Consider the following 25200-nt stretch of genomic DNA (forward strand, 5'->3'; position numbering starts at 1 on the left):
CTGTGCCCAGAATCAGTGATAATGCCAGCTTTAGTTGAGATCCCATAGAGAAACTGGAATGCATTTCTTAAATCACCTGACTTTGAAGTCTTCTTCCTAAATCTCAAGAGAGAGCTATGCAGTGAGTGCCCTGGAATGTTGTGACTAGTTCTTCTTGGAAACCGAAGCAGTCGCCTGATCCATTCCTCTGGACCTGGAGATAGTCACCTGTGTTGGCAGCTTGAGGCCACCTGGGCTGTACTAGACAGGGCTTGGCTGCCCCATTGCTCATTCCTTAGGGCAAAGAGATCCTATTCTGTAGGAGGGGATCCTCTTCTATGGGATCTCCCACCCAGACTTCTGAAACAGGGCATGATAGTTTCCATGTTTAATTCACGCTGGAGTAAGGTGCTGCCTCTTCTTCCCATGCTGGTTTTGTCTCTCTTTTTACTTCCCCAAGCCCAATCTCTTAACAGTAAATCTTGAAGCACCACAACATGGCTCCAGAGTTTTGGCTCCAAGCCCATCATTCAGTTCTTAAAGTCTGTTCTGCATTCCAATCTGTTTTTTCTTGGGTAGAAAACAGGATACAACCTTCCTTTGATTCACATACGCTTTTTCTCATCTGGCCCCCAGTTTTTTATTTTGATACATTTCAAACCTGCAGAAGAGTTGTAACAGCAAACATTTATAAACTCGTTACCAGGATTTACCAGTTATTAACATTTGACCACATGTACTTGCTTGCACTCTCTCCCCTCCTTCTGTCTGTACACACACACACAAAAAAAATATATAATTTCTTCATAAACTCTTGAAAATAATTTGCAGTTCAGGATTATCTCATAAGACTACCTAACACACAGTCCATTTTTGAAGAATCCAGGCCACTTATTTTGCAGAATCACCCTCACTTTGGGTGTGATCATTTACTGATTGGACCCCAGTTAAATGTTGGGCAGGAATGCTAGCTCATTAGCTGGTGGTGTGTACTCAGCATTCTCATGAAGGGATGCATGGTGCCAGTTTGTCTGATCATTGTTAAGTCGCTTGGTTAAGAAAGACCTTACCTGCCAAATTGCACCATTTTAAAGGTACCATTTCCTTTTTTTACCTGACAAGTATCTGAGAGTGACGCTGTGAGGCTTTGATTATCTTGTTCAAATCAGTCTTCCACTTGATAGCCTAGCATTCAAATATGCTCTGAAAGTTTACAAATAAATATTTTCTTTCTTGTGTGTTTGATTTATCTCCATGTCAGGTTTCGAAGGCATCAGCGGACCTCATGTCCTACTGTGAGGAACATGCCAGGAGTGACCCTTTGCTGATAGGGATACCAACTTCAGAAAACCCTTTCAAGGATAAAAAAACTTGCATCATCTTATAGTGGAATAGAGAAACAGTTCCTCGCCTCTTCTCAACAAAGCAAATTATGAGCAGCTCCTTGAAGAGATTGACCTTCAGCTTATTTGGTAACCACTGCTAATAACTAAAATATTCTCAACTTGGAATCATGGACTCTGAAGTCCCTATTTTCCCAGTTGTCCTTTCCTTAAAATGCCCTTTACTGATTTAATACAGAATAACAATCTTGTTTTTCACTTGGTAATTAGGTTTTATGTTGGGTTACTGTTTAAGGAAAGTTGATCTGGGCCTTTTTAAAAACATAATTATATAATTTAAATATACAGTGGATTCCGATATGTCAGGACCTAAATTGCCTAATCACCTGTCAAATTAAAATGCCAAAATTAATTGAAATCCTAAAGCCTTTATGTCATATTCTTTATAAGGCATGAGCCAGCCAGTATAGTATAAAAAGGAGGGGCGTGTTTTGTGTATATATATATGACTTTGTGTATACACATATCAAAGCTATTTTCTTATGAAAATGTCCCTCTCTCCATACCATCAGCTTCTCAGTTCCAGAAGTTATACCTTTATTTTGAGCTGTGTATAGATAGAATAAAAAATTCCTTTCAAACTTTATTGTACAAAAAGTAAAGAATATCCTAAAGACTGTATTCATTGTAATCAAATAATGCAGTCATCTCTCCTCTCTTGAAGTCTTGCTGGACCTCTTAGGCTAGGATAAACTGCACCAAGATAAACTGACAGTCCTTTGATAATATGAGACATTAATTCACAGGGACCCTTCTGGGCTTCATTGATGCTGAGTCTAGAAAAGAGGAGGAAAGTCCTGGGAGGACCTCAAGCAGCTGTGCTCCCAGGGCTCATGTTCTCTACTGGATTAGGGATAGGCACCTCTGAAATCTCCACCCTGATGATTGGCATGAAACAGAGTGAACTTGAGCCCAGCTGAGAGAGGAGCAGGAATGTGTGAAAACCAGCTGCTTTTCTTGTCCCAGCTTTGTGACTGAGCCCTCTGTCTTGCTCTCTCTGCCTTCCCTGTATCTTTCCTCTCTTACCAGAGCATCTGTTTGCAGAGGGAACGTTACCCTCCCCAGCCACACATGTGTGGAACACAATGAGGAAAAAAACATTTAAAAAAAAAAAAAAAAAAAAAGCAAAGGTGTCAAGATGCTTAAGCTCTTTTCAGATGTCTGCAGTTTCATCCCTACCTTGTCCACACACCATCAGAGAGGCACATAGGCTACCCAAGAGAGTCTTGGATTCAGTGGTATACTCCTTGGGCCCAAGGGCTTCAGCAGCTGGGCATGGGGTTCCTTGATTTTCCTCTGGGCCCAAATGTAGCCCTCACACCCTTGGAATTTCCAGGTGTGGGGGTAGCCCCAAAAGGAGGAATCTCCTGTGGCCAATAAGGTATCTTGACTTTATCAAAGTAGAAAAGAGGGTCACTTCGGAGTCAAATCATACACAAGGCCTTTGATATTTTAATTCATTTTAAGTTCATTAAAAGTAACTACTAGGAAAAGGTTAAAAACTTCTTCTCAAAAGGGAATCAACACCAAGAAGTAATTATTTATAACAGTTTTCCCAAATTTTGTACAATCTATCCTGGAAAGTAAACCCCTTTTAAAATCAAATATCTGGGCTTTGAATATTATGCTCATTGAGGGTGAACAAATGCATTACTATTTTTAAACTGCTCACATTTATTCAGTATTTCTCCAGGTCGCTATCTACCCAGCCTTGTGAATGACCCTCACTTTTCTAAGACAATGTGAAAATCACAGCACTGCCCTTAGCCTTGTATCATCTGCTGCTTCATTCTGCAATATGCCCAGTTCCCAAATAAATTATAGGTGCCTGTTTAGGAGAGAGAAAGATTTTTGTCTCTCAAAGGGTAAGATTTGAAATTTACGCTAAAAAGACAATTTTACATTTAATGCTTCACTTAATGAGACATTCTTTTTTTATAAGTGTATTTTTCTACTCAGTTTCAGAACACTAATCTGATTTTCACTCTGATTTTTAATGTTTCTTGAAATATTTATAATGCAGCTTCTTTCAAAACATTTTCATGAAAAATTACTTTTATTATACCATTATGTGCATGTTATTGGTAGCAGGCATAGTTTATTATTTAGTACTGAAACATGCCCTTTTACCTAACGGTAAACAAATATGTTCAGCTATATATCTGTTAATAGGCTTATAGTGGTAAGAAATGGACTTGAGGTCCCAGGAGATTTCATTTTATTTGCCCTGGTCAGATACAATAAAGGCCATGAGTATAAATATTATGTAACTTCCTAACCAGGTAGAGGGCATGTTCATGAATATCAAATCTTTTGATGCTGGACCCAAGAGGGGAAAAACTGTAGCTAAATGTTGATTTGCTTATATGTAACTAGACGTCTATGCGAGAAAATATATGTATACATATATATGAAATGCAGAAGTCACTTTTATTTATCAGGCTTTGTTGTCCTTACAGAGCCACAGTTTAACTGTCTGCAGCAGTTGGTCTATGTTAATGATAGACAAATGCCCAGGGTGTGTTACTTTTTCCAACTCACTGTAATGATATACTTACATATATACATGCAACTTCTTAGCTTCATTTCCATGAAGCTGTTTCAATACATTCAGTATACTTTGTCCTTAATGCTGCTTCTGTTAACAGTGATCTCTTTCTTTTTTTCATTCTTATATCTTCGTTAGTTCATCATAAATCTGTCCAGTTGAGGCCTCAGGACGATGGCAAGAGTTCGTGACTCCAAAGTATTTTACAGAAACATTTTTTAATAAGGGAAATATTTTATATACCAGATGGTTCACAAGTGATGGGTCATACCTAATTTCTTTTCTTCTGAAAAAAGTGTTTTAAATCACTTACCTTATTAAAATGAAAAGTGCCATACTTACCTTTTAAAGGAAAGATCTAATTTTCTTTCTAATTTAGACTGTTTTTGTACTTTACTAATCTTTAAACTATCTGGAAAAAAAAAACCAAAACTTTATACCAATGATTTAGTAATTTTGAGGCATAGGTCAGCTTATGTAGTGGAGGATGTGCTAAATATTCTCTTCGAATGCCACCTTCTCAACCAGTTTATAACTAACATAGTGTTATCTGACTAATTCCTCTGAACTTGATGTAAGATATCTATATAGGCTCCCAAAATGATTAGAGTACATGCCAGTCATTTCTCAGTGAAATAAACATAATACCAGAGTACATTATATTGCTTTCTTTTATGGTGGCCTGTTAATGGGGGAAAAAGTACATTAAATAGAATTTTATATATGTATGTTAAAATAGAGCACTTACCTGAAGTCAGTGGCCTGGATTGTAGCCTGGATCATTTCCCAGTCTGTCCTGTGCTGTGTGACTTGGACAAGGCGCTTCATCTCTCTAGGCCTCCATTTATCCATTTGTAAAACAAAGGGCTGAAGTAGATGATGGCTGAGAGCCCTTCCTGTTCCCAGATGCCTTGGTCCAACGACCCTACCCCTCTGCTGGTCCTGCCAACGTGTTGGTGCTATAAGCTACTTCAGATATCAAATTGGTTTGTCTATAGTGTTTGTTCATTTAATAGCTTCTAAAAGGCCTTTTTGTTATACAGTGCTTTTTTTCTAGTTTTATGGACTTGGTTACTGTAACAATGTCTTGTTTTTAGCCGTGTAACTGTAAACATATATTCTCTTGATGTCTCAGTAAATTTGCATTTGATGTATCATTGATGAGATGTTGTTGTTTTATAATATTCTTTGGCTACTCATCTGTCCAGCATCTTATTAACCATAACACTGTGATCATTGTTTGCAAATCTGTCCTATGGAAAGAATAAAAGCATTTACTTCACAGCTAGCATGTTCACAGGTTTGAAAGAAGTTTCATTAAAAGCACCATTGCTTTCTTTACCGCGTCAGTGCCTCATTGTATCATTCTACTTGTGTTTTGCTCAATAAATAAATAAAAGATCATTTCTCTTCCTCTTTCCCTTCCTTCACTCAGTTAACATTTTCTGAGTAGTTCCTGGGAGCAAGCTGCTGAGAGGCTCCTATGACACTCAAATAAGACACACACCAGCCCATGAGAAGCTCACAGTCTGAGCAAGGAGGGTGGGAATGACAGATATGTAAACTAATCATTGTAGTATCATGTGGCAAGTGCCATAACTCAGGTGAACATGGAGTGCTGTGAGAGCCCAGAGGAAAGAAGAACTAGCTCCACATAGACAAGGACCTCTGAAAAGGCATCCAAGGGAGGTGATGTTTGGGCTGAACGAGAGAAGAACAGTATGCATTGGAATGAGGTCCTGAGAGGAGACTAGAGGAGGAGAGGCCAGTGTGCAGAAGGCCCCCCATCCCGTGCTCCTATCCTGCTTGACTGTCCTGAAACCAACAAGGGGGCTAGAGAGGCTGTTAAGGAGTGACGTAATGACTCCAACTTGTGGAGCACTGTTTCCCATCCTGAGACCAGCTGTGGCCATGGAAACTGATAACATGGAAAGGTCATTAGACTTGTGGTGACTCATATTCACCATGTATTTGCTGAAGATGCCCTAACTCCTGCCCCTTCCCCCAGGGCTGCGATTCCCACAGAGATGAGGGGAGGGCAAAATAAAAAGGGTGGGAGGCAGCCAACAAGTGCCAGACTATGAACTGGGCATGCTACAGAGATAGCCCCTGCTTCTGAGAGCCAGCACTCCACACTTATAAAAGGTAGGGTCAAAACACAGTCCCTCAGCCCTTCCTAGTAAAAGACTGAAGGATTTAGATACATTGGTTTTGAGAAATAGGCAACAACCGACAAGCACTTTTTACTGCTTCTGACCAAATCACCAAGTTCTTGTAACTCTCGGTGGAAGATCACTGTGTTGGGGATGACGGATGAGATTAGGTAGCGGTGAGTTTGAAAGGTGGGAAGAGAGAGGGTAATGAAGCTGAAAGAGGCAGGTGAGATGTTTACCACCTTCACATGGACAAGAGACCCAGGCCTGTGGGTGATGATGGGAGCTCAGTGTGGAGATGCATGTCACAGGGCCTGCTACCTATTCTGGATATGTGCTATGATCAGTTTTTCACTGGTAGGAGGGTCAGGTACACATAACACATGGATGTTCTCTAAACCTTTTTACTTGGGGCTCTTGAAGCCTTATTTGGGGCTAGGCAGACCGTCTTTTGAATATTTGTCCCTCACTCTCTACGCCAGGTTTATAGCTTAGGACTCTGAGCATGTTTGTGGAGCCTGGTCCCACCATCAGCTCCAGCTGTCTTTGCACAGCCTGGCATGACTAGGGCCTTGTGCTTGTTTTCAAAGCATGGCCATACTTGCTACTGTACCCCTTTACCACTGTGGGTGGCAAATAACCTTTGCCTTCAGATGAACCCTCTTGTCACCCTAATTACTTTCCCCTGTCTGAGTCATTCAAATCCATGAAGGTTGTTTAACTTTAGGCCAGCCATAAGCAAAACGTGCAATTAGTCTAAGGAACTCTCACCTCAATCACCCATTTTTTCAAAAAATTTTTCTGCCCTGGAGGAAAATGCAGTCCAAGTAAATGTATGCTAATGTGCAAATGACTTAATATCTCGGTCTGTGGGGGACCACTGGCACTGTCAAATACAACTCTGGAGAGAGTGACACTTAGCACAAAGAAATGGAAGTTCATAGTAAAGTTAAGGCATTGAGAATTAATTTTACATATGAAGCATTCCTTTACCCTCTTAATCCTCCTAGACAATCTATTCAATGATGAAAGCAATTAATTGAAATGGTTGACATCCATAATGGGAAGATGCCAGGTTTGGAAGTCCAAGAAATTTGCAGCTGAGACATCTATATGCACATTGCTACCTTTTTTTTTCTTTTTTCTTTTTTTTTTTTCTGAGACAGAGTCCCACTCTGTTGTGCTGTGGTGCGATCTCGGCTCACTGCAACCTCTGCCTCCCAGGTTTGAGCAATTTTCCTGCCTCAGCCTCCTGAATAGCTGGAACCACAGGTGTGTACCACCATGCCCCACTAATTTTTGTATTTTTAGTAGAGACAGGGTTTTGCCATGTTAGGCTGGTCTCAAACTCCTGACCTCAGGAGATCCACCCGCCTTAGCATCCCAAAGTGCTGGGATTACAAGCATGAGCCACTGCACCCGGCCTCACATAGCCACTTCTGATCTCTAGAGCCAACCACACCCAACCTTCCACACACACACCCCGCTTAGTGATAGAAGGGAAGGTGTCATCCACTAAAATACCTTGAATATGGTCCCAACAGAAGACATTCACCAACCACGTGACATCGCAAAGGCACTATGGATCCATAAGTTTGTGTACTAGGGCAAGCCTAAAGCAGTCACTCCTGAACAAACGTGGCAGTGCTACCTTCTCTGAGCCAGGCACTAAAAGACTTGGTCATTAATGTCCCCGACCTTAAGTAAAGGTTGGCATGTGAGATTTAGGCAGTGCACATGTTAATTTTTTAACATTTTACTAATTGTGTAGTTGAATATGTATTAGGAAAACCAAACGAGCACAAGTTGTGATATAAAGTTTCCTTCTAAAATAGAGTTAGATAAAAAACGAATTTATGTATTTTTAAATGTAAGTATGTAATAGCACACCTTTGATTTGGATATGGAAAAAATTGTAATGAAACCCTTCAATACAAGCAAGTGAAAACACAAGTGTCCCCTTTGGGAATCATGCTCCAAGAATCACCCATGTAAAGCAGACAGGTTCACATTTCTACTTTTAACCTTGAAACATTTTCCCATGGCCGAAGTGCTTTGTTCTAAATATTTGAGATCTGACATTGGTGATGTATGTACCTTTCAACATTGTCTATGCAACATCTGTCAACATTTATAGACACCTGTGCAAGGCAATGAGGAACACTGAACTCCACACACTAGGCTGGCCGTTTTGCATGTGTTCTCTCGTTTAGACCTCAAAACAACTCTTTAAAGGAAAGTAGATGTGATTTAACCCTATCTTACGAATGAGGAAACTGAGGCTCAGAGAAGTTAAGAAAATTGCGCTGGATCTTATAAAAGGGTGGGTCCTAAGTACATACACCCAAGCAGATTCTATGGCCCATGGACTATCTTGATATTTATAGTATGGTTTGAATAAGGCTAAAAAAAAAAAAAAGAAGAAGACAATAACTTTGGGAATTGTTAAATTAAGTAAAAAGTAAGGTAAACAAATAAGTCCATTAGTAATCATGAGTGTAATATCCTGGGTCTTAAGAATAAACAGTGCTATATGGACCAATGGAACAGAACAGAGGCCTCAGAGGCAACGCCACACATGTACAACCATCTGATCTTTGACAAACCTGACAAAAACAAGCAATGGGGAAAGGGTGGTGGGGATGTTGATTTTTTTTTTTTTTTTGAGACAGAATCTTGCTCTGTTGCCCAGCCTGGAGTGCAGTGGCAAGATCTTGGCTCACTGCAACCTCTGCATTCCAGGTTCAAGCAATTCTTCTGCCTCAGCCTCCCAAGTAGCTGGGATTCCAGGCATACACCACCAAGCCCAGCTAATTGTTGTATCTTTAGTAGAGACAGGGTTTCACCATGTTGGCCAGGATGGTCTTGAACTCCTGACCTCAGGTGATCCACCTGCCTTGTTCTCCCAAAGTGCTAAGATTACACATATGAGCCACCGCACCTGGCCTGGATCTGTTAATTCATTTAATTCTCACAACAAATCCAGGAGATAGCTACCCCTATTATTCCTACGTTACAGGTGAGGAAATAGAAGCCTGGGGAGATCCAAAAGTGTATTGGATATGCTTTCAGAATACCATTTTTTTAGGGTAGCCAGTGTGATGTAAAAGAAAGAATACATATCTTGGAATCAGGAAATGTATGTTCTGGACTGATTACTAATCATTTACTGTGCAACCTTAGGACATTTATGACCTCTGATCCCATTTTCTCATTAATTAAAAAAAAATGATTTAGGCTAGGTAATTTCTAACATTTCCTCTAGCTTTAAATTTTATATAAATCTGTAAATCTGAGAGGAGAGCAACCCTCTTGCCATCTCCACCCCAAGTCATTTTACATTTTCCTCCTTGAATTGAAAATCAGGAGAAGAACCAAAGTCTAGGGTATGGAGGACACGTGGGTTTGTTACATATAATTATAGGTGTTTAAAAGATACTTAATCACCTCCTGATACTTCAGCTACTGGTTCATCAACAGGACTACAAAGAATTTTAAAGAAAAATGAATTCTAGAAATGCATTTGAATATTGACAGCCTGCCACTTATAGAATTAAGTGTGCAAAGTTCAACAAACAAACTGTATGAGATCATAAAAACATATGAGATCATAAAACGTAACTACAGAAAGAAAAATAGTCCACTCAAACAGTAAATATAAATGACAATGCATTTGGTTTATAGAAACAGAAAAAAGAGAAATTTATTTATTTGTAGAGCTCCTGCTAGCACTATGGCAGGTATGTCTTAGGATAAACCCAGAAAAGACAAGGGTCTCCCAGGATAGTGGGAGTGCGGGTAATGGGGGTGTGGGCAGTAGAAGATAAACAGATAAATTGCTATGCAATATGGTAAATGTTACTATAAGAAACTGTTCTGCCTGAATGAGTCAGAAAAGATGTAACAGAAGAGATAATATATTAGTTGGACTTTGAAGAATGAGTAAGAGTTTGCTGGTAAAGAATAGGGAAAGGATATTCTCAGCAGTGAAAACAGTGTGTGCAAAAGCCCCAGGATCTAAGGAAGCCTGGAGTGTCGGAGCAGCAGGAATCTTTGCAACAAAAGTATGAGAAGGAGAATGTGGACGAGGCTGGGAAGGAAGGTTGGGTCAAATAATCAAAGGCCAAGAGTTTGTATTGAATTATATGGGGGAGAAGGGTAGTTGGTAAGAGGTTTTTAAGCGTGGTCTTCATATGAAGATAATTAGAATGAACAAGGATAATAAACTAGTGAAGAAAAACTGAAGGTTGTGTTTCTAATCTCTGTGGGGAGTGGGGAGTGGAGAGTGGGGGTGGTATTCACTATTCTTTTATTAATACTTCAACTCCTTTTCATTCCAAATCCTTATCACCCTGCTCCAATCCCACCCCCTATTTGCCTCCTCTGTGATGTTTCTACCTCTTCAGCCTGCCTTTCTCCACTCCCTTCCTTAAACACTTAATTGTCTAGCAAACACCACAGAGCCCCACACCTGCCACACCCCTCACCCTTGATAAGTTCCTAAATGCACTTCAAGACTCACATCAAGCATCACCCTCTCCTGGAAGGCTTCCCGACTACCCCCTACACACACACACACACTGTGCATACCCATGCTTGCCATAGCACCACACTGACTTGAAAATTAGCTGTCTGTCAGCTTCCTGTAGTTCCTATAGTAAACTGCAGGTAGAAACTGTGCCATAATCATCTTTATGGAGAAAGCTCTAGGACAGTACTTGATACGCAGTACGTATGTTCTCAAGACCTTGATTTTGAACAGAAACTGTTCTGTAGCCTAAATGAGAGATAAAGAACTAAATTAAGTTAATGGAAATAGAGAGGGGAAACTAAATTAGTGAAAATTAACATAATTTAATTGGATGGTGTCTTGCTGAATTCAGTTATGTTGGGCGATGTAGTTTACTGGGTGGTTTCTTTTTTACTTAGATAACTAATTTACAAACAGAACAATATAAATATTAATGGAATACAAAAATGCATAGAAAATTACCAACCCATGTAAGATGCAATTATTATTAGCTTACATATATTGAGTGCTTCCAGGAACTGAGCTAGGTGCTTTCTATGTATTGTTTCCTTTAATTTTCACCATAACCCAATGATAAAAGCCTTGTTTATTTCCCCCATTTTGCAGGACAAATAACTGAGGCTTAGAGAAGTTATACTAACTTTCCCAAGTTCTAGCTAGGAAACAGGATTCAAGCTCAGATATTTCTGCCTCTAAGAGCCCACTGTCTTTCTTCTTCTTCTTTTCCCTTATTTTCTTTCTTATAAAAATACAGTCTCACTATGTTGCCCAAGCTGATCTCAAACTCCTAGCCTCAAACAAGCCTCCCAGCTAAGCCTCCCAAAGTGCTGGTATTACAGGCTAGTATTAACACAGTGGCCTGGGGTGGCGGCCACTGTCTTAACTGCTGTGCTCTTGTTCATACCTTTTGCTAGCCCTGTCCTTCACAGCTATATAAAGAAGCAAAATCAAATCTGGAGACTTCTCCAGGTGACCCATTTCTTGCTGACTGCTTCTTTCGATGATGGTAAGATGATTACAATATGGTGATATAATCATGTAAGTGATAATACTAAGAAAGTTTGCTGCTTTTCTGTATAAATTTTCTCAGACCATTGTAGAAAAGGTGTTAGCATAAAAGCATACAGGGACACAAAGATCACCTTTCCAATGATGCTTAGAACTTTCCCAGTTCTAAGATGAAAGAAGACAATACTTAGAATTCTCCCTTGCCTGTATTTTGTCTCCTTTAGCTTTCCCAAGGCTCTGCCCCACTTATTGGATAAGTAAAAGATTAGATTTGATTAGTTTCATCCTTCCCCAGGCTAATCTCTGCTGTCTGGTTGGCCTCCTTGAGAGACAGACCTAGCACAAAGAGGACTGAATTCACGGTAAAATTCTGATTCTTCCATTTCCTTGTCATGGGACTCTGGAGGTCACTCTTGCCTTCTCTGAGCCTCAGTTGCTTTAGCAGCGTACCAAATGAATTAATAAATGTGAAAATTCATGAAGAGCAGAAAGAACTAATGTTTGTAAGAAAAATGGAAACCCCACTTACTTCTCAGCACCTACTATGTGTCTGACATTGAGCAGTACTCATTGCATAACAGTAACAGATTTTAATCATGCTTGTCAGTTTCTGCCTTGTCTTCAAAGTGCCCAGCACCATGTCTAGCACATAACAGGTGTGTTGATCTGTCAGTTCAAGGAGAGGTAAGAAGCATTCTGTTTTCAAAGTCTCCCACTTTTGTGGTTTTTATAACTTGTGTGGTGATCACCTGAGTTAACTACTAAATTCTAACTCTGTCTCCAGGTAGCAAATGGTCCTGATACACCTCTTCCTGGGAATCCCTGCAATTTTTGCAGAGAAATGTGCATCCCTTTTGGTGAGCTAACATCAAGGGAAACTGGAAACTGATCATGTAGGAGCTTCTTCCTCCCTACTCTGTGAGATTTGTAGAGAGCTCTAAGAGAGCATTCATTGTTTCTCAAACTTCTCTTATAAGAATTACCTGAAGTATTTATTTTATATATGTATATATGTGTGTGTGTATATATATATATGTGTATATATGTTCCCATATATGTATATATACACATATATATACACATATATACATATATATATATACATATATACATATATATATATACACACATATATATATATATATATACACACATATATATATAAAAGTTTTTCTTTCTGGGGCTTGAATCAGGAAAAATAAATTCTAAGCCTTATTCCAGCCCCACTTAAAGCTTCTGGGAAAGGGGCTTGAAAGTTATATTTTTAACGAGCACCCCAGGGCCTTATGATCGTCCAAGCAGTTTGAGAAATCCTGATTGTGTAAACACTTCATTTTACACAGGAAGATTCTAAACCCCAGTCTGAGTCAGTGGAGTGGGCACAAAGGGTGGACCATACATGCCTAATAGGATTAAAGAGGGAAGCCTTCATGAGTACAGCAAACTAGAGTTATAACAGGGAGGCGTGAGGTCTGTGACAAACTAGAAATCTGGGTCTAAAAGTGAGGGGCCTTCTCTCAGCTCCGGCCAATTGCCACCATGCAGAATGTGGACCCACTGTTGCCACTATAGCAAATTTTCAAGAAATTTTTGCATTTTGCTCAGAAATTTTCCCACTTCTAAATGTTTACAATTGATTTTTTAAAAGTTGTTAAACACTGTGTGATCTAAATTTCTCTTGGCTATCCGTTTCCACCCTCACATGAGGACTCTGTAAGCTATAGCATCATCTTTTCATATCTGTCTCTTGGTGGTGACCACATCTGTCTCTTCTCTTAGTTTACCAATTAATTTTGATGGCTTCCTATCATCTAGCAGAGAAAAGATGCTTGGCCTGCAAGAAAATCATGCTATGGTTTCTACCACCTTTCCCACTCCATCACCCATCACTGGAGGGCATGTTTGCATCCTGGTCTTGCCATTTTCAATATGATTCTGGGCAAATGAAGCTCTCTGTGTATCAGTCTTTTCACTTTCAAAATGGGGCTAATAACAGTACCTACTCCCACAGGGTTGTTGTGAGTGCTAATGAGTTCCCATAGATAAAAGGCTTAGATCCGTGCTGAGGATGTAGTAACTCCTGTACGAGTGTTGCTGTCCCCTAAAAGCTAGCTCCAATTGCCTTCAGTTTGTACCTTCCTGTTCTGTAGTTCCTCCTCCTGGAGTAAATGCCCTTCACAGTCACCTGGCAGATCTCTTCATCTCTCATGTCTCACTGAACCTGGCAAACATTCCCTGGCCCCAGGAACACTTAGGTCTTGAATATACCTCGTTATCACTTATCACCTGGTATTACAGGTATCGGGTATCCCTGCTAAGTTGTGCGCATCGTTAAAGGCAGCTGCTTTTTCACCTTTGTGGCCTTGGTACCTAACACAGTGCCAGGAATATGATAGGCATTCAGTAAACAGCACGATTGAAATGCACATGCTTATCTTTTTTTAATGTGCTTAATGATTTCCTTACAGATTGTAAACTTAAGGACAAATGCTATAATAGGCTACATCTTTTTTGCTTTGTAGCACCTAGCAGAATTATATTTGATATTCAACCAGTCAATCAATCACATTTTTGTGCTGTTTGCAAAATACGATACTAGCTTATGAACAAAGAGTTTACAACCTTTTTCTCCATTCCATTCCTATATGCCTTCTGAAGATTTCTATCCTTTGAACTTCCATAACAGTTCTTTGGGCCTTTCTTATGTTGCTGGTAATTTTCTGCTTTGTATTTATGTAGTGACACAAAGTCCTTGAGGCCAGAGTGTATATCTGATTTTTTTTTTTTTTTGTAGACTTCAATATAACCAGCCTAGTCCCTTGCCCACAGTAAGCACTCACTTAACATTTCTTGGTTTTCATGAATACAACCTTTTTACAGAGGTTCTTATGTTTATCAAAGTGTTGTTAAAAAGAAAAAAAAATCATTTATTTGAGGGATATTTTCTTCGTGTCAAATCATGCCACTGAGTTTTGTTCATTTGAAGAGAACTTATCTCCCAAATTTCAGCCTTTTACCATATATCAAAGAATAAAATTCAGCCTATATAATTGAAATTTTAGCAATTATTTCACAAGGGCTACAGTAAGGCATCTCAAAACATGCTTTGGAAATATTTTCAATTGACAGTATACAAATAATGCTTTCCTAAAAATGACCTTTTTTTCTTTTTGGGGGGGGGAATTAAGGTATATATTACAGGAGATTAGCTACTTGCATGGGTCTTTTCATTATAAACGTTTAACTTACCAAGCGCCCAGGTTAAGTGTGGAAAGGAGGAAACAGTGCTATTTATGACACTGAGGTGAAGCAGCCAGTGGAAAAAATAGGTATTTTCCACTTTTCAACATTCAGTTCACCTTAGGTAAACGAGGGGATTTTTGTTCTTGTTGTAACATGGCTTGCAGTAAGCAGATTTAAGGGGTTTTAAGACAAGAACTGAAAAATATTGGCATCAATTAGAGATAGAAGCCATCCAGGTAATTTTATACTTGTTTAAAATTAACTGTTTCGTGATTGGGGTTTTCAATGCTGTGTTAACTTTGTGTTCAATCAGGAAAGAAAAATAAGAGTTAAAAATTTGTGAAGAAACCAAACAGCATTTCAGCAATTGTTGAGATTTTCCTCAAACAAAACAATCTAGAGAATGTATAAGTACTATTAGATATCTCTAAGCATTATGAATTTAGAATAAAGATCAAAAACTCCTTTTGAAAAACAGTTATATAGATGTACATGTCATGACACAGCTCTGCTGCGTTAAGTTTTCCTATTGCTATCACCTGGGTTTTAGTAACAACCACACTCCACTTAGCACCTATCATGTGCCAGGTAGTTTGTATTCCTTATTTCTAATCATTCGTTTATTCAATAAATATTAATTCAGCACCTACTGTTGCTGGCACTTGTGTCAACTGCTGGGCTACAATTATGAAACAGATATTACCTGCCTTGAGGGAGGTTGCAGAGTTGTAGGAGAGGCCAGAAGTCTGCAAGATAAGTAACCGGATCTCCATTTCACGTGAGTAAAACAGGATGGAGGAGGACTAATCAAGGCCGGCTGCTACTGTGCTCGTTCTACTAAGCAAAGCAGCTTTATCCACTCTGCGTTCCCAGTTTAATTCACTCTTCTCTGCAAAAGGGTTTTTACCAAACTGCTGTGAAAAAGGGCTGAGAAAAGAAACCCTACCTTAATGGCAAGGCAAAACACCTTACTATTTAAAACTCACCGTTCTCAATCTTTTGGTAATATAAGAACCAAGTATTAAATACCACTTATGTTTTGGAGTAGGTACTGGATTTTTAAAAGATACAAGAAGCCTAAATAAAGCCTAAAAACCCACATTTCTAGCAGATACAGAAAAACAGTCACTTGTAAAAAGATACAAGAAGCCTAAACAAGGCCTAACCACCCACATTTCTAGCAGATGTGGGAAAAGAGAGGCATTTACAAGACGAAGGACTCAGGGACCTATGTATTCATTATATATGCAGAAACTTGGAGCTTTTTGTTGCTATTAGTGGATTTCCCCACCCTTTTTCCTGATTGTATGTAGTCATGACTAGGATGAAAGACAGATGGCAGGGGAGCCATCAGGGGGATGGTTGGAGAAATAGGCAAAGAAAATTCCTGTGGACTGAAGCAAGGCTAGGCCTTGACTCCATAAGCATTTTCGCTTTCTTCGGTCTATGCCTCCAAGATTGTTGCAGTTAAAGATGAAGCAATTGTTGCAACTAAAAGGATTGTTCTACTGAAGCCTCTTCTTTTGATTTTCTTCTCTGCCATCTATTCCATCTGACAGAATTTAAGCAGACCCCTCAGAACCATAGAAATGTTCAGGGAGAGACTAGGGGCACCAAAAACCTTTGCCAGGCCACATCCCTGTTTGCTCTGCAAAAATGGTTCTGCAAAATGCACAGCTGTAGATTCTCAGTCACTTTCTAATTGGCCTTGTTACCTACAGCTGCTCATCCCAATAATCATCTTTCACAGACCCCAATGTTACTTTCCTAGAACACTGATCACACCACCTCCTCCCAGGCTCCGCTATCTGTCTGAAGTTTGCAGAAGGAAGCCCAAATGCATATGGGTGACACAGAAAGCCCTTCACAGCCTGGGCCTGATCCCCACCTTCCTTCTCAGCCCTGTCGCTCCCTTATCTTTCTACACCAGAGGCACACACAGAATCACTCTGCTTTTACTGACCTGCTTGTGGTCTTTCAGGCCTCCACACCTTTGCACAAACTAGTGCAGCTGCTAGCAATGTCCCTTTGCCCTCTGTAACTAGGGAAATAAAACTCATTAAGACCTACATAAAATCTCTCTTCAGTAAAAACTGGTAGGTAGCTTTGGTTACTCTGTCCTCTCTGCTTCCTCAACATTTTGCATATAATCTTATTATGGCACTACTATTATTGACCTTTTTTTTTTTTTTTTTTTGGGACGGAGTCTGTGTTGCCAGGCTGGAGTGCAGTGGCGAGATCTTGGCTCACTGCAACATCCATGTCCCGGGTTCAGGTGATTCTCCTGCTTCAGCCTCCTGAGTAGCTGAGACTACAGGCATGCGCCACCACGTCCAGTTAAATTTTTGTATTTTTAGGAGAGACAGGGTTTCACCATGTTGGCCAGGATGGTCTCAATCTCTTGACCTCATGATCCACCTGCCTCAGCCTCCCAAAGTGCTGTGATTATAGGCGTGAGCCATCACGCCTGGCCTATCATTGATCTTTATTCAAATTTTGCAAACTGAATCTCTAACCATCCTTTCCCCTTAACTCCAACTCCATTCAATCACCTGTTTTCTGACTATAGACTTAGTATAGAGTGCAGTAAAATGTGTTAAAAGAAAGTACAAGTTAAAAAAAATAAGAGCACACAAGAAGAAATGATGCAATTATTCATACCAGTTTATTGTATTGTTTCAAAAAATTTATAGCATAAATAACTTTTCACATCATAAAATAACTTAGTACAATTTATAATAAAACTTTGAGAATTTAACATCTCATCAAAATACAATAAAATATGGTTTTCAAATATGATTAACCCCTTCAGCTTTTCTTTTACTAGAGGGCATATAAACCAAAAATACCCAAACTTATGGCTGCACATTTAAACTTTAACATATTTGGTTTCTTTTAATGTAACTCAACCATTCTAAATTAATACATAGCTTTCCTTCCTGCATGGTTCTTTGTAATTTTTGTTCCTTTTGACTTATTTTTCTGTTTCAACACAGCTTCCTTCTTCATTTTCACCTCTTTCCATCTGCAAAGTCATCTATCTCCGGGCCCCCAGAACATGTAGTTGAACTCACTCAGCCCCTTGACATCAGTTTCTGTAATCCTTGCATCAGTGTAGGGAGTAACTGCTTGAGTAACTACAAAGGTATTTCAAAAACATCAGTGCAATTTGGTTCAGTTATTTTCATTCAGATGCCATCACCGTTCAGGGAGATTAATCACTGGAACCCACTGATCCATGTAGCGACTTTCCCGGCAAAAACAAATAAGTTGGCTTAAGGCAGGATCCTTCCATTGAGATGAATGTGGATTCTGGAAACAAATTTAGAAAAATAAACTTATTTTTAAAAATCAGTATTTGCTAGTAATTATACTTTTGAGAAGACACTTGAACATTCTATATTTTGAATCTGTAACATGGAGACAAGTTACAAGCACAAAAAATTAAAGTTCTTCAAGGTAGTTGGGTTCCCTGCAAAATCATTAAGGGTAATCACCTATTAAACTACACATTGCAAAGTCTCAACTCATGCAACCTGCACGAAACGCATACATATATTTGCCTATCTGTTCAGTTTTGCATGAGAGTATCACTCACAGGTTTGCTCTACCAAACTTGTTAACGGTGACCCGAGTGAAACAGTTTAGAGACAGGCTTCCATGCTGTGTGCACAATGAGATAAGAGTTGCACAGGAGTTAACTGGAATTGCCATCAACTCTGCTCCCAAGAGACAGAGTAGTACTTTTTAGGAGTAGCAAAATAATCAGGCTGTCACTTGACTAGACCAGTCAAAAAAGAGCAAAATTTAGAAGACAAAGGCAGTACATTTACCCCCGAAAACATAACTTATCTACCTACCAAAGGTTTTTATCAGGAAAAAAAAAAAGGCCCATTAAAAAAAAAAAAATGCAAGACTGCAGAGAAAAAAAATCCACTCTATCCTCTTAAAGTATTTCTAGGGAATTAACAAGGTTTGTCTCCTACACCATTTCTATTTTTAGCTCTGACGGGCAGAGAATGAAGCTGACTCCTTAATGAGGGGTGAGCCAGGAATTCATTTGGCTTTATCTAATCTGCCCTGCTAAAGGAATTAGTCACGGGAGGCAGTGCAGATGTAGGTAGGGAGTAGCTGGGCTGACTGCTGACTCACAGGGATCTCTTCCGCTGCTGGCAGTCCCCAGCGTGCTTAGACATGTTCTGTACCACAGAAAATCCTGATGATGAAACTCGTACATCTCGGCTGAAAGTCCAGCCTCACTCTGATGGGGCAAAGGCAACTAGACTCCTGACCCCCAACTACTCCCGATCCACAATCAGGCGACCCAGCCCTGGCCTCCAGTCCTTCCGCGGCTCTACCCAGCAGACCGCAGTCCCCCTGTCCCTTACCGTCACCAGCACGCAGTGCAGGTCCGGGGGCTGCTCGGCGCCCTCGCTGGCCGCGGGGCCAGCGTCGGTCTCCAAGAGCAGGAGCTCCGCCAGCCGGCCCGGGTTGCTGACGCGCAGGATGTTGATGTCGTTCTCGCAGCAGAACGCCTGGATCAGGGTGAAGTGGATCTGCAGAGCCACATCCCTGTCGTCGTCCTCGTCCGCCGCCAGCAGGCACAGCACCACGTTATCGGGGTCGCTGGGGGCAGCGGGCAGGGCCGGTGAGCGCAGAAGCGCTGGCGCCCGCAACCCCTGCCCGGGTCCCCGGGGGTCGCCGCCCGGCCCGCTTGCCCCCTCCCCGCCGGAGCAGGCAGCCACGGGGGCAGAAGAAAAGCGACAGGAAGTGGCGCGGTCGGGCGAGGGGAGCCCCGCCAAGGCGACCTCTCGGGCCAGTGGGGGAAGGGTGCCACGGGGGACGCGCAAGGGCCCCACTTACACGTTGAGCAGCTTGGCCGCCTCGTACACCCCGACAGTGATGGTGCGCTGACTCAGGGCTTTGCTGAGCACTTCCTCCAGGGCATCCCCTACCTTATCCATCCTACATGCGGGCAAGGGCGAGGGGTCCCGTCAGCCTCGGTGCCGTCGGGGCCGTTGCCGGCCCCCTCGCCCGGTACCACGCCCCTCCCTCTCGAATACAAGCACCACCGCGCACCTGGGCTCTCGGCAAGCCCGGCGCTCCCGCGGCCCCGTCAACCCCGATGACCCCTGCACGCCCAAGAACCGGGCGTCCCGTGAGAAGTCCCGAGAGTGCCCCCGCCACAGGCTGCCAGCCGCGGGAGCCGCACGGGCAGCGACGCCCACCGCTGCCCTTTGCAAAGACCCCGGCGGGGCTAGTTCAGGTTGGGGGGCATGCTCTTTTCGCTCCAGGGAGAGTCCCGAGGGAGCAAGGGCGAGAGTTGCCCCGTGCAAACTTTTCTGCTTGCTCACCTGCAAGCCTTCCACGGCCCGGCTGCACCGAGGAGCCCGGGGTGGGTGAGAGAAGTTTGGGCCGGAATAGTCCGCAGGCCGACTTACCTTTCGGTCTTCTGCTCTCCAGCCGAGAATTCCTCCAAAGTCATATTGCAACTGCAGGTCGCCCACGGAGAAAGCGCGGCGTGCGGGCTGCTCCGGCCACGGCGAACGCGCGGGCGCCTGCTTTCTGCACTCGCTCACAAGCACCGCTCGGGGAGCTCAGGCCCCGGCACTGTCTGGCCGCCCCTCGCCCACCCCGGCTCCTCCTCCAGTGCCCGCCGCCGCCGCTCCGGCCACCCCTCCCGCCTCGCTAGCTCGCTCGCTCTTCGACCCTCTCCTCGCCGATAGCCACCCGACAATAATTGGGCAGCTTCCTCCCAGCCACTGGAGGACAAAGGGCCCCGCTCGCCGGAGTTATCCAGCCGACCCTCAGCCAACCACCTTCTGTCTCATTTGCATGCAGCTTGGCCATTGGGCAATGCAAATCAGCCTGCTCCGGCAATTTGACTCCAGCTCCTGGAGTCAGGTTGAGACGAGCGGAAAAGGGAGGAGCCACGCTGGAGGCTAGCCGGAGGGGGTGGCTGGGGTGGGCGCCGTGCAGAGGTGGGTTGGCGGGTCCCGCGCGCTCCCTTATCCGGTTGGCGGGGGCCATCTGGAGTGGAGGGCTTCAGCAGAGGCGGGAGGTGGCCTCAGCTTGGGCTGAAGCAGGCTGCCAAGTGTTTGTCTATAATAGTTGCTGCACTTTTTTCTTATTATCGTTTCATACCTTTTGTTTTAAGAGGTGGCTACTAAAATCTATTTCCAGGGTTAATGCACCGAAGTCTGGTAATTATTAGTAAGCAGGTTACATTAAAACAGTGTCTCCAGACCTCTGGGGCAAAGTTTACCTCAGAAGTGTTGTTTATCTAAGTCTAGACGAAGCTGCTTATTAGTAGTAGTATTATTTTGGTGCCCTGATGGCTGGTTTGATTTATTTTTGGAAGGCTGCAAGGGTTGGAAGCTCAAAAAAGAAAAACCAACCCGTTTGTATTCAGGTATGGCAGGGAACCAAGTTGGAATCTTTTCCACAGAAAGCAGAAAGGTCTCCCACCTGCCCAGTGTAACTGGGAAGTCGTGAGCTGGTCTGCGTGGGGAGCTGGTGACCACATGTGGGAATCCCTGACAACCCAGATTCGCCTTTCTCAAAGAGCCTTGCCCAAACAAGGATCCTTCAGGACGCCCACCAGCTCAGAGACAACCATCTGACACCCACGCAGCCCACACGTCTAAATTCAAAATGCTCTCGATATGCCTAAGCTCCTTTCCTAACGTATGTATGTCACTAGCTTCCCATAGGGAGCCTATGATCTCGCTGTGAATTATTGATGTTAGATGTTGAATCATGAAGCTGTAACTATAGGAAGTTTTTAGTCATATGCTAAAAACTTATAGGCAGTTTTTAAGTTGAGATAATGGCAACTTGTAGGTAGAAAGCAGACCTTTATAACTGCAAATGGTAGTTACACGTTTTTGAAAAACCAACTTCAATATATAGATTCTCACTGAGTAGTTCAGAAGTCCCTTCCTTTGTTTTATGGGTTTATGCAATAAATGCAAAACATTTCTTAAGCCTACTGAAGTCACCAAAAGTGGTGAAAATGTCTCCCACATGCTTGTATTCAAAACAGTGCTTGCATTATTAAGGTCGCTATACAGCCAAAGGTCACAGAAGTAATTTTTTTGCAAAGGTACCTGGGAGTTTTGCACCCTTACATTATTATCACTCTAGACAAAATATTCTCCAGCTCTGTTGATCTTAATTTGGTTGAAAAGAAAAGTGATATGTTTTGTGGTTCATTTATTTGAGCTGTCATTTTGCACTCATTTTTTAACTCCGTTGTCAGCCAGCGACATCTTTGAGTGAAGAAATGGTCATGGTCAGTGCATAATTCACCCAAGGATGCTTATATGTCTTGTATCCATGCCTTACATCCTAATATGTGATGTCTTTGTTAAGGAATTCCTCAGCATTGAAATTTAGGTAGGTTACCAAAGCATTGTCAGTTTTGCAGACAAAACCTGAATTACACAATCTAGCCTGAGTCATCATTTGGCGATTGTTCATACGTTCCGTGGAACTCAAAGGCTCTATCCACTAGGCATTTCTTAGAGGTTCTTGGGAAGGAAATATGATCACAGCAAGCTGACAAAGAGTTAGGGAATCATGTGAGTTTCCTGACAGCAAGAACTTCATCAGTTTGGTGTCCTTAGCTTCTAGCACAATACCTGCATTTAGTAGGAACACAATCAAGGTTTATTGAGTTGAATAGAACCTGAGAGTTAAACAAGATCTCAGAATCCTGCGGTCCTGTGCATTGCATGAATTCTAACATATTCCACATTTAATATCAGTTCAAAAACATTTTGTCATGTCCTCCTCTATACCAAGAACTGTACAATTCCTGGTCCTTTGCCTTTAAAGAGCTTAGGATCTAATTGGTATGTCCACACTTGCACTGGATTTTGGGACAAAATAGTATGCACTGTCATCAGCTAGCTATGCTGAAAGTCCCATGACTTCAGTCATCTGAATGGAGCCTGTAGGACAGTAGAACTCATGTATTGTTTACACCAATTCAAATGAACCACAGTCCTAAAGCGCCCCACCCAAATCAACTATATGCAGTAAAAATGTAATATCAAATGGTCACTTCTTAGTATAGGCTTAGTCCCCTACCCAAAAACTCTACTGCATGCTGTATTTGACTTCATCAGAAAGCTATTTGCCCAAGTATTTTGGGGATTTTCTCTGAGAGAAGCTTGGGCTTCCAGTGTGCAGAAATATTCATTTGTCATACTTTCTGACTCAGATAGGTGACATCATTTTCCCTCATTGCTGAGTATACCTAGAATGTTTCATCAGTGATTATCTTCCAAGTTGGGCCTCATGGCTGGAAGTAAAAACTGCATTTAGCTACACAGTTAGATTGTAGTCATACATTAGAATGGGCATAGATGATTTATCACAACTGTTTATTAGTCCTGGAGGACATTGGTATTCAATGGTAAATCAGAGAAGTTTTCCTGTATCAGTATAATACATAGACATATTTGTTTATACAGGTACTGATCGACTTACGACCTATGCAACTTACAACCATTCAACTTTACGACCACAATCGCTAGCCACGACTGCTCCGCATCTGGCAGCGCAAACGTTGCCCAGCTGGGCGTACGACAGTGCGGACCAGCTTCTGGCAGCACTACCATCTCCGCGTGCACCATTTCAACTGTACATATAGCCTACTCAACTTACGACCAAATCATTTTATGACCGGTCTGCCGGTCCCAATCATGGTCGTAAGTCGAGCACTAGCTGTATACATATTTATAATCGATATAACTCTAATATGTGATGTCATTTTAAAAACCACTATAGGTGACTCAGAACAGTAAGTACACAGGAGTAGGATGCCCTTGTAGTAATGTTTGTAAAGATGCCAAATGATTATATTTGTAAATCATATGGAAATGTATACTCAAGAATTGTTCAATTATTTTAGCATTGCTACCTGCTTTACATATTAAAGATCTTTTTGATATTTTAGTCATGCTTATCCTACATACATTCCCACTACTGATTCTATAATGCAGAATTATTCTTTCTTTCAAAAAACAATGCTTTAACATCTGAAAGAAATATAATGTGTACTATTTCAGTATTAGACAGATCATTGTCCACGTTACAGGAGCTCAGTTCGACTATGACAGATGTATTTTCCACCTACCTAGAACTGTATTGTAATTATTTTTTTCTTGTTAAAAATCATAAGGTTCCTGGCCACTGTGGTAGCTCACGCCTGTAATCCCAGCACTTTGGGAGGCTGAGGAGGTCGGATCACTTGAGGTCAGGAGTTGGAGACCAGCCTGGTCAACATGGTGAAACCCCATCTCTACTCAAAATGCAGAAATTACTTGGGGCTGAGCATAGTGGCTCATGCCTGTAATCCCAACATTTTGGGAAACCAAGGCAGGTGGATCACCTGAGGTTAGAAGTTCTAGACCAGCCTGGCCATCATGGTGAAACCTGATTCTACTAAAAATATAAAAATTAGCCAGGTGTGGTGGCAGGAGCCTGTAATCTTAGCTACCTGGGAGGCTGAAGCAGAAGAATCACTTGAATCTGGAGGCGGAGATTTCAGTGAGCTGAGATCGCACCATTGCACTCCAGCCTGGATGACAAGAAACTTGGTCTCAAAAAAAAAAAAAATTGGTATAATATTCTTAATGCCATCTTTTTTTGTGTGTTCAATAAATCCTTACCCTTTGGAAATTCTCTTCAGCTATTAAGAATCATGGTAGTAGTCATGGTGTTGATTTGAGCTTTGGGCTGGCCACCTTCTGCTGCCACCAGCTGCACACATTTCACCAGCCAGAGGAGGTGTCAGATGAGGAGACTAACTAGAATATTCTTCAAGATCAAAACCCCCATGCCCCCACCTCTCTGTCGGTAAGTGTTTATCAGAAGGCTTCTACCATGGGAGGAATGTTCTAAGAGTCTCTGCTTTGTAGGTGAACCACTGGTGAGGGAGCTAGGTGATCTGAGTTGGTGACCGGCCACTGGTAGATTGTTTTTGCACCTTGAACAGATGTATGAGTTTGCTTTCTTCTTTTCTTTTTTGAGACAGGGTCATCCTCTGTCATCCAGACTAGGGTGCAGTGGTACCGTTATAGCCCACTGCAGCCTGGAACTCCGAGGCTCAAGCCATCCTCCTACCTTGGCCTCCTGAGTAGCTGGGACCATAGGCACATGCCATCACACCAGCCTAATTTTTAAATTCCTTAAAGAGACAGGGTCTTGCTTTGTTGCCCAGGTTGGTCTCACACTCCTGGGCTTAAGCAATCCTCCCACCTTGGCCTCCCAAAGCACTGGGATTACAGGTGTGAACCACGGCACCCAGATAATTTGTGAGTTTCC

At 41.9% G+C, this 25200-nt stretch overlaps 2 protein-coding genes across 3 annotated transcripts in view; one reads left to right on the plus strand and one right to left on the minus strand.

Annotated features, from left to right (window-relative positions):
- The window catches only part of GNG12 (G protein subunit gamma 12), a 133142-nt gene extending 127870 nt beyond the window's left edge, over positions 1 to 5272 (plus strand). For both annotated transcript variants that reach the window (XM_017532249.2, XM_017532258.2), the window contains exon 4: positions 1241 to 5272. In XM_017532249.2, coding sequence (XP_017387738.1) covers positions 1241 to 1366 — 126 coding nt within the window. In that variant the 3' untranslated portion in view covers positions 1367 to 5272. The remainder of the gene's footprint in view (positions 1 to 1240) is intronic.
- A 12234-nt stretch (positions 5273 to 17506) lies between these two features.
- GADD45A (growth arrest and DNA damage inducible alpha) lies at positions 17507 to 20764 on the minus strand. Its single transcript, XM_017532269.2, has 4 exons — positions 20307 to 20764; positions 19729 to 19830; positions 19254 to 19491; positions 17507 to 18177 (listed from the first exon to the last, which is right to left on the minus strand). The coding sequence occupies exons 1-4, from the start codon at positions 20348 to 20350 to the stop codon at positions 18064 to 18066; spliced, it is 498 nt and encodes a 165-aa protein (XP_017387758.1). The 5' UTR covers positions 20351 to 20764; the 3' UTR covers positions 17507 to 18063.
- Between the last annotated feature and the right edge of the window lie 4436 nt (positions 20765 to 25200).

This window comes from Cebus imitator, unplaced genomic scaffold, assembly GCF_001604975.1.
Source record: "Cebus imitator isolate Cc_AM_T3 unplaced genomic scaffold, Cebus_imitator-1.0 Scaffold3, whole genome shotgun sequence".
Taxonomy (NCBI): domain Eukaryota; kingdom Metazoa; phylum Chordata; class Mammalia; order Primates; family Cebidae; genus Cebus; species Cebus imitator.